Genomic DNA, 10,501 nt, shown 5'->3' on the forward strand with positions numbered 1-10,501 from the left:
AGAGCCGCCCACTACCTTGCTACAGCGCCAGGTGGACAGGTCTCCGAGGCCGAAAAGCACGCGACCGGAGCCCAGGCACTGCCTGCAGGAGAAGCTCAGTGGCGGGTGACCGAGGCCAGAGCTGCGGCTCTGGCCCCGCCCCTATAGCGCCCCGCCCCCTGGACGCCACGCCCCTCGGCCGCCCGCAAACCCTCGGGGCTCGGCGGCCGCAGCCGCAGCTCGGTCACCTCCGGACCCCAACGCCCGATGCATTGTGGGAAGCCGGAGCCCGCCGCCTAGCTTGCACTGACCCCCGGCAGGCGCATCCGAGAACTAACCCAGGGCTGGTGGGGAAAGTGTCCGGAAACCGGCCGAGGGAGGGGAGGTGCCGGGCGCTCAGGGGGACCACAGGGAGCTAGCACTGGTTGCCTATTGCTCCACATCTCAAAGATGAAAATAAATGGTGCTTTCAAAGTGAGTAGGGCCCCCTCCAGGGTAGTGATAAAGGTGAAAAACTAAGCAACTGTCAGTCTCAGAAGAGCTTTTTAAGTTAGGAAAAGTAATTTTAAAATCATAAAACTAAGTGACATGAAGATTATGGAAAACCTGCACAGTTAGTTTTTAGTGCTGGTGAAACCACAGATCAGCTCAATCTGTCTAGAGAATAACGGTAATACAGAACATAGACTACAAAAGTGTCTAATCCAAGACTTTTTCTTCTTGGTACACACCTCAAGGAAACAGTTCAAGTGGGGTAAAAATAAATTATACAAAAATATTCACAGTGACAAATTATAAAGTAACAAACAGCTAAAAATACGTGAAAGGCATAAAAATAATACGTGTGTGTGTGTGTGTGTGTTAGTTGCTCACTTATTTAATAAAACAACCCACGGATTGAACCAAGGTCTCCTGCATTGCAGGCAGATTCTTTGCCATCTGAGCTAATACCATCTTTTGAAAAAATAATATGTAGCTACTTAAATAAAAAATGAATATCATCACTAACTGGAAATATTTCTATCAAATAATGTTAAAAACACAGAACCCAAGAAAGCACATGGCCTGTGAGTCTATGTGAAATATGAAAATATACGTGTTAACAAATGTGAAAAGAACCTTGAGAACAATGTATAGAGAGTTTATTGCTTTATTGACTATGCCAAAGCCTTTGACTGTGTGGATCACAATAAGCTGTGGAAAATTCTGAAAGAGATAGGAATACCAGACCACCTGACCAGCCTCTTGAGAAACCTATATGCAGGTCAGGAAGTAACAGTTAGAACTGGACATGGAACAACAGACTGGTTCCAAATAGGAAACGGAGTACCTCAAGGCTGCATATTGTCACCCTGCTTATTTAACTTATACACAGAGTACATCATGAGAAACGCTGGGCTGAAAGAAGCACAAGCTGGAATCAAGATTGCTGGGAGAAATATCCATAACCTCAGATATGCAGGTGACATCACCCTTATGGCAGAAAGTGAAGAGGAACTAAAGATCCTCTTGATGAAAGTGAAAGAGGAGATTGAAAAAGGTGGCTTAAAGCTCAACATTCAGAAAACAAAGATCATGGCATCCGGTCCCATCACTTCATGGGAAATAGATGGGGAAACAGTGGAAACAGTGGCAGACTTTCTTTTTTGGGGGGCTCCAAAATCACTGCAGATGGTGACTGCAGCCATGAAATTAAACAACGCTTACTCCTTGGAAGGAAAATTATGACCAACCTGGATAGCATATTCAAAAGCAGAGACATTACTTTGCCAACAAAGGTCCATCTAGTCAAGGCTATGGTTTTTCCAGTGGTCATGTATGGATGTGAGAGTTGGACTGTGAAGAAAGCTGAGCACCGAAGAACTGATGCTTTTGAACTGTGGTGTTGGAGAAGACTTGAGAGTCCCTTGGACTGCAAGGAGATCCAACCAGTTCATTCTAAAGGAGATCAGTCCTGGGTGTTCTTTGGAAGGAGTGATGCTAAAGCTGAAACTCTAGTAGTTTGGCCACCTCATGCAGAGTTGACTCATTGGAAAAGACTCTGATGCTGGGAGGGGTTGAGGGCAGGAGGAGAAGGGGATGACAGAGGATGAGATGGCTGGATGGCATCACCGACTCGATGGATGTGAGTTCGGGTGAACTCTGGTAGTTGGTGATGGACAGGGAGGCCTGGCATGCTGCAGTTCATGGGGTCACAAAGAGATGGACACGACTGAGTGACTGAACTGAACTGAAGGCTTTCCTGGTGGCTCAGTGATAAGGAACTTGCCTGCCAATGCAGGAGATGCAGGTTTGATCCCTGATAGGGAAGATCCCCTGGAGGAAGAAATGGCAATCCCCTCTAGTATTCTTGCCTGAAAAATCTCATGGACAGTGGAGCCTGACAGGCTATAGTCCATAGGGTCCCAACAAGTTGAAAGACTGAGCATGCATGCAAGTTGTTTTATCTTTACTAAATAACTTTTTAAACATTTCTAACTTGTGGGGGACTAGTTCTAATTTTGGATGGAAATGCACTGTGTTAGTTTCCCTTCACTTAACATGATAAAGAAAAAATTCTGAGGTTTTAGTGAACCAATACAGTTTTGCTTATTCTGCAAATTCTGATGTGGCACAAAAGAAAAGTAAATTTATTAGGGCAGTGTATTAGTTTACTAGAGCTAAAACTACCACTGACTGGGCAACTTAAGCAACATAATTAATTGTCTCGCAGTTCTAAAGGCTGAAAATCTGAGATCAAGGTATTGGCAGGATTTCTTCCTTCTGGGAGCAGTGAGGGGTTTGTCATTCAGTCACCAAGTCATGTCCAACCCTTTGCAACCCCATGGATGGCAGCACACCAGGCTTCCCTATCCTCCACTATCTCCTGGAGTTTGCTCAAACTCATGTCTATTGAGTTAGTGATGCTATCTAACCATTTCCTTCTCTGCCACCCTCTTCTCCTTTTGCCTTCAATCTTTCCCAGAATCAGGGTCCTTTCCAATGAGTTGGCCCTTCGCATAAGGTGGCCAAAGTATTGGACCTTTGGCATCAGTCTTTCCAATGAATATTAAGGGTTGATGTCCTTTAGGACTGACTGGTTTGACCTCCTTGCTGTCCAAGGGATCCTCAAGAACTTCTCCAGCACCACAATTGAAAAGCATCAATTCTTCTGCATTTAGTCTTTTTTATTTTGTAATCCCGTATACCATCTCAAACATATCAAAACTCTGTCAACTTGAACCCAGTAAAACTAAACTGATTACAGCATTCTTCTTTCTGTCCTCTAACACCTTTCAGGCTTTCCCAGTGGAACCAGAGATATTAATGGAAGACAGCCTTTAGCTTCACAGATAGTAGATGTAGATGTGTCTGACCTCCTGCAGGAAGGGCTTGGAGAAGGTGTGTCCACGTGCCCAGGAAGGAAGGTGCCATCTCTTGCATTTGTGCCTCAAGAACAAGGTCAGCGAGGCTGTGGGTGGAGAACTGTAAGTAGGATCTCATCACTGGAAAACACACACAAACACCCTCCTGTGAATAACTCAACTTTTGTTCAGGAGGCTGGTAAGAGCCTCAGCTTGGGGATGTAGACCAAAAAAGATGCACAACTTGAGAGCTGTTAAGTTTTATTGGGGACAAAATTAGGACTGCAGCCAAAGAGGCAGCATCTCAGATAACTCTGGGAGACTGCTCCAAAAAAGTAGTGGAAGGAGTTCAATATATAAGGTTTTGGTGAAGGGGGAGTTCAGTACCATTAAGCACTCATTTTACAAAAGGTTTTTTGTTAGTCATGAGGATCTGATGTCACCATGAAGGGATTTAGTGCTTCTCTAGATATGAGGAGATGCAAGGATTGCGATCATAAAATCTGTTCCTAAAATCATCCATCACTTCATGACAAATAGATGGGGAAAGAATGAAAACAGTTACAGACTTTATTTTCCTGGGCTTCAAAATCACTGCAGATGGTGACTGCAGCCATGAAATTAAAAGACACCTGCTCCTTGGAAGGAAAGCTATGACCAACCTAGACAGCATATTAAAAAGCAGAGACATTACTTTGCCAACCAGGTCCATCTAGTCAAAGCTATGGTTTTTGCAGTAGTCATGTATAGGTTCACGTAAGAGTTGACCATAAAGAAAACTGAGTGCTAAAGAATTGATGCTTTTCAACTGTGGTGTTGAAGGAGACTCTTGGAGAGTCCCTTGGACTTCATGGAGATCAAACCAATTAATCCTAAAGGAAATCAGCCCTGAATATTCATTGGAAGTGCAGTCTTCCTGAGCTGAGCCAGCCTCTCCCAATTCACCTCACTACGTGGTTTTGACAAGAAGCTTAAAATCATCACTGAGTCCTGCCTCCTGCTTTTGGAGATGATGGGGACCCAGAAGATCTCTGAAAGAACAAAGCCCTAATGTCTCCAGTTCCATCTATTTGTTTGTTAATTCTTCTAAAAGAACAAGAAGCCCAATTAAGAGGTATACTGAGAGAAACAACTAATCCTCCAGAAAGGAAAGCTCTAATTCATGGTGTTTGCAGATGTAAATAAAACTGAGCAGAACCCTGTGGGGCTCCTGGGTGTTAGGGACCAAACGACGGGCTCTAGGACCTGAGTCATGTTTACCAAAAAGAGACAGGACATGCACTTATCCTGCCTGGCCAATCATGTAACGCCAGCTACTCCTGTAACTGAGACAAAGAACTGCCTGTATATATGCCGCCATACTCCTTTGTTCGGGGCTCTAGTCGGATTCCACTGTGCTGGATGAGACTTGGGCCCTAGCGCACTAGAAATAAACTCCCTTCTTGCCTTTGCATTACTGTGGTGGACTTGCTCTCTCTGTCGGTTCGGAGATACGGGCTCGGTGCATAACATTTGGGGGCTCGTCTGGGATTTCCGTCCCACTGGGGAGGACAACTCCCCTGGTAGAAGGGAGTAACCCCGTTAGGAGATAAGAGCTCTGAGCACCGTTGCTAACGTTGCAGAAGCCCAGATTAAGTCCGGGGCCCAGTATCATACTGGGGAGGCATCTGGGTGTAAAGTGCAGAGGCAAGTCCAGCGTGAGGCCGAGTCCCCGGTAGTGTACTGGGAGGGCAGCTGGCACTGAGGACGTCCTGATGGTAAGACACTTGCAAGTAGAGAAGGGGTTTCTAGTGCTGTAAAGAGGACTGAAAGTAATACTGAGAGTTGGAATCTGTTTGTTGTGTCATTTCTGTGTCTCTGTGTGCTGGCACTGTCTGTGTGAGTCTCGTTGTTGTTCATGTTCTCTGTACCCATGGAGCAGACTACTTCTACTCCGCTGTCTCTGATGACTGACCACTTCTCTGATTTCAAGTCTAGAGCTCAGAATCTTTCGTTGCTGGTTAAGAAGAGCAAACTGGTGACTTTCTGTTCCACCGAGTGGCCCACCTTTGACGTCGGATGGCCACAAGAGGAAACCTTCAATCCCCAAATTATCCAGGCAGTTAAAGAGAGGGTGCTTACTCCTAGTCCTGCTGGGCACCCAGATCAGACCCCCTACATTCTGGTCTGGCAGGATCTAGTGAGAAACCCGCCAGAATGGCTTAAACCCTTTGTTCTCCCTCCTAAACCTCCTAAACCTCCCCGTCCCTCTTCCCCAACTCCAACCTCGCCAAGCCCACAGGTGCTAGTCATGAAGGCTTCCGAAGAAAAAGAAGGAAAAAGGGACGAAAATCGACCAAAGCCGGTCTTCCAGGAATCTTTTCTGTATCCTAATCTGATAGATCTGGAGACTGAATTGTTGCCACCTCCGTATGCAGATCCACATCCACCCATGCTTCCACAGGTTTCACAGGTTTCATCGGGAGAAGCCAGGAGGAGAACCGAGCCTTCAGCTCCTCCCAGAAAAGGGGGCCCTGCCCAGGGACTCTGGGAAGAACAAGGGAAATGGCCAGCATAGCGGAAAAAGAAGACCCAGAGGTCCCCTCCTTCACCGTTCACGCGTTTCCGGTCCAGGCGGGGCCAGCCAGAGAGGGTGGAGAGCGGGCATATCAGTATTGGCCCTTCTACACTAGTGATTTGTACAATTGGAAAACCCAGACTCCCTCCTTCTCTGAAAAACCGCAGGGTCTTATTGATCTTTTAGAGTCTATCCTTTTTACTCACAATCCCACTTGGGATGATTGTCAGCAACTGTTACAGGTGCTTTTCACTACAGAGGAGCGCGAGTGGGTCCTGTCAGAAGCTCGAAAAAATGTGCCAGGTGTGGATGAGAGGCCCACAATACAGCCTAACCTCATTGAGGAGGGGTTCCCCTTGGTGCGACCCAACTGGGACTTCGAACGTGCTGAAGGTAGGGAGCGTCTCCGAGTGTACCGCCAGACTCTTATGGCCGGCCTTAGAGCGGCTGCCAGGAAGCCAACTAATTTGGCCAGAATAAATTCAGTGAGGCAGGAGCCAAATGAGAGCCCAACAGCCTTCCTTGAAAGGATAATGGAAGCTTTTAGACAGTATACCTCTATGAACCCACAGGCAGATGAGTCACGAGCGTCAGTTATGTTAGCATTTGTAAATCAAGCAGCCCCCGATATTAGAAGAAAGTTACAAAAAATAGAGAGGTTAAGTGAACAATCCTTGCAAGATCTAGTGAGGGCAGCTGAGAGAGTTTTTAATCATAGAGAGACCCCAGAAGAGAGAGAGGACTGCATTAGAAGAGAAGAAAGAGAATTTAGAGCTGAAGAAAACCATAAAAATCAAAAAGAGCTGGCCCAGATATTTTTTGCTGGGGTTGAAAACAAAAACAGGTTCCAGAAAGGAAAAAAACTGGACTCAAAAACTGAAGAAAAAACGACAAGGCGTAAGCTTGAGAGAAATCAAGGTGCGTTTTGTAAAGAGTTTAGACATAGGAAAGATAAATGCCCCTAGAAAAATCTAAAAGAGGGGCCCAAGAACCCCAAGAATGAGACTCCCTCTCCAGACAGTCATATCCTCTACGTGGGTGAGGATAGTGACTAGGGGGGTCAGGGCTCGAAGCCCCTCCCTGAGTCCTGGGTAACTATAAATGTGGAGGGGAAACCAGTTGGCTTCATGGTGGACTCGGGAGCCCAATACTCAGTCTTAAACCAAAAAGATGGACCCATGTCTAAGAAAAGTAGCTGGGTGTGGGGAGCAACCGGGACTAAATGGTATGGATGGACTACAAAACGGCATGTGAATTTGGGGGCCCACCAGGTAACCCATTCTTTTCTGGTGATACCTGAGTGTCCAGTGCCCTTGTTGGGAAGGGATTTACTGTCTAAAGTGAATGCCAAAATTCATTTCGACCAGGGACAAGTGTCGGTTTTAGATGGGACCGGGCATCCTCTTCAGGTCCTGTCTCTGGCATTAAAAGATGAATACAGACTCTACTTGCCAGAGGCCCCAGCGACAATAAGCCCCGAAGTACAACCATGGGTTCAAAGATACCCTCAGGCCTGGGCTGAAACAGCAGGAATGGGACTAGCCAAACAGAGGCCCCCTATCATTGTCGAACTGAAAGACAGTGCTTCCCCGGTGAGGGTACAGCAGTATCCCATGAGTCCAGAGGCTCGACAAGGAATTACTCCTCATATACAATGCCTCATAGACGCTGGGGTCCTAAAAAGGTGCCGGTCCCCGTGGAACACTCCCCTGTTGCCTGTAAAAAAAAGCCTGGGGGAACTGATTTTAGACCGGTTCAAGATCTATGAGAAGTCAACAAACGGGTGAGTGATATTCATCCTACGGTTCCTAACCCTTATACATTGCTAAGCAACTTGGCGTCCAAACTACATTTGGTATACTGTTTTAGATTTAAAAGATGCCTTTTTCAGTTTGCCTCTTGCCCCTGCAAGCCAAGAGATCTTTGCCTTCGAATGGCAGGAAGACGGTGGTCAGACCCCTGTGCAGCTGACATGGACTCGCTTACCACAGGGTTTCAAAAACTCACCCACGTTATTTAATGAGGCCCTAGACGAAGACCTCCATGAGTATCGGGTTGAACACCCTACCATTGTTTTATTACAATATGTTGATGACCCTATGCTGGCAGCGGCTACAGAGAAAGAGTGCCAAGAGGCAACAGGTGACCTTCTCCAAACCTTGGGGACTTTAGGTTACAGGGCCAGTGCCTAAAAGGCCCAGATTGCCAAGCAAGAGATTACATACCTCAGTTATAAGATAAAACAGGGCCAGAGGTGGCTAACACAGGCTATGAAAGAAAACATCCTCCAGATCCCTGAGCTGGCTAACCCTAGACAAGTGAGAGAATTTCTGGAAACTGTGGGATATTGCCGGTTATGGATCTTGGGGTTTGCAGAAAAGGCCAGGCCCCTATATAAAGGGATCAAAGAAAACAAGGACTGGAAATGGACTGAGCCAATGAAAGAGGCCTTCCAAGAGCTCAGGCGAGCCTTGTTAGAAGCTCCTGCTCTTGCCCTCCCTGATCCATCCAAGCCTTTCCAATTATTTGTAGATGAAAAGCGGGGGATAGGAAAAGGGGTACTAACACAGAGATGGGGAAAATGGAAGCTACCTGTAGCTTACCTTTCCAAGAGGCTGGACCCAGTGGCAGCCGGATGGCCACCTTGCCTCCATATCATCGCGGCCACCGCGCTCTTAGTCCATGATGCTGATAAACTGACTTATGGACAGAGACTCTTGGTCTACACTCCTCATGCCATAGAGAGAGTTTTAAAGCAACCCCCAGGTAAATGGATTTCTAATGCCCGCTTGACGCACTAACAAGCCTTGCTACTTGACACCCCACGGATTCATTTCCAAACACCCTGCACTCTAAATCCGGCCACTCTTTTGCCCAATCTGGAGGAAAATAGCCCCCTCCATGATTGTGATGAGATACTGGCTGGGGTAACAGCAATACGAAAGGACTTAACCAATACTCCACTGGATAACAGTGAGTTAAAATGGTTCACAGATGACAGCAGTTATGTGAAAGATGGACAGAGACGGGCGGGAGCCACAGTAGTAGATGACTCTGGACAAACGATATGGGCAGAGGCCCTTCCCCCGGATACCTCAGCACAAAAGGCAGAGTTAATTGCCCCGATTCAAGCATTAGAGAGAGCCAAAGGAAAAAAATAACTATTTTCACTGACAGTCGCTATGCTTTTGGCACGGTACACATCCAGGGCCCGATATATCGGGAACGGGGGTTTTTGACAGCTGAAGGAAAAGAAATTAAAAATTTGCCTGAAATCCATAGACTTTTAGAGCCTGTACAGATGCCTCGGGCTGTGTCAATAGTACTCGTACCTGGACATCAGAAGGGTGACAGCCCCACGGCACGAGGGAATCGTGCCGCAGACCTGGCAGCTCAAAAAGTAGCTGATAAAGATTATATCACCCCTGTGTTGGCGATTGGACTTCCACCTCCAGGTATGGGAACTCTGCCCCCAACCCCTGAGTATTCATCCACAGACCTTGCTTGGATCCAAGAACACACCAACCTTCAAAAAGGTGAAGATGGATGGTACCGAGACTGAGACGGCTCCTTGATACTCCCTGCTCACTTGGGACGGCAACTATGTGAGCATTTACACTTGTCTACTCATCTGGGAAAAAAGAAGACTCTGATGCTCTTTCAAACTGCACACCTGCGATTTCCCCGGCACCAGACAACTGTAAAGAACATAGTGCATGCTTGTGAGGCGTGTCAACAGATGAGGCCAAGAAAAGGACAACATGCAGGACTGAGGTATCGGGGAGAAGGACCAGGGCAACACTGGGAAATAGATTTCACCGAGGTAAGGCCAGGAAAGTATGGTTACCGGTACTTGTTAGTGTTGGTGGATACCTTCTCAGGGTGGGTGGAGGCTTTTCCTACAAAGGGAGAAACTGCAATGATAGTGGCAAAAAAGATTTTAAACGAAATAGTTCCCAGGTTTGGCCTGCCAGTGACCATCGGCTCTGATAATGGACCCGCTTTTGTGAGTGAAATAGTTCAGAGCCTTGCCCTAGCCCTGGGGACTAAATGGAAGTTACATTGTGAATACAGTCCACAGAGCTCAGGGAAAGTAGAAAGAATGAATTGGACCCTAAAAGAAACTTTAACTAAATTGGCTATAGAGACTGGCGGGGACTGGGTGACCCTCCTTCCCTTCACCCTCTTCCGTGTGCATAATACCCCTTATCAACTTAATCTGACCCCATTTGAAATTCTGTATGGGAGACCTCCCCCTGTATGTCCAATATTTGAAGGGAAGAAACCACCACCTCCCACGTTGGGACAATTCCAAGAGGCCTTGATGGCCTTAAGCAAGGTGCACTCTCGTGTCTGGAAACTGCTCCGGGAAATACATGTGGGTCAAAATAAGGGAACTATTCCCTCACATGACATTGGCCCAGGAGATTGGGTATGGGTCAAAAGGCACCAAACCAAGGCACTAAAACCCAAATGGAAGGGTCCTTATGTTGTTCTTCTTACCATCCCAACTGCTCTAAATGTCGATGGTATCGGGCCTTGGGTGCATTGCAACCACGTACGCCAAGCTACTTCAGCAGAGCAGGAAGACACTAAAAAAGAATGGGAAGTGTCTCTGCAC

At 46.9% G+C, this 10,501-nt stretch overlaps 1 protein-coding gene across 1 annotated transcript; it reads left to right on the top strand.

The window, feature by feature from the left end:
• Positions 1–5,978: 5,978 nt before the first annotated feature.
• LOC128052016 (uncharacterized) lies at positions 5,979–6,614 on the top strand (the record flags this gene model as incomplete). Its single annotated transcript, XM_052644484.1, has 1 exon — positions 5,979–6,614. A coding segment is annotated over one exon (636 nt), but the record flags the coding sequence as incomplete, so codon positions are not given.
• Positions 6,615–10,501: the final 3,887 nt, after the last annotated feature.

The sequence above is a fragment of the Budorcas taxicolor genome, chromosome 8, assembly GCF_023091745.1.
Source record: "Budorcas taxicolor isolate Tak-1 chromosome 8, Takin1.1, whole genome shotgun sequence".
Classification (NCBI taxonomy): Eukaryota; Metazoa; Chordata; class Mammalia; order Artiodactyla; family Bovidae; genus Budorcas; species Budorcas taxicolor.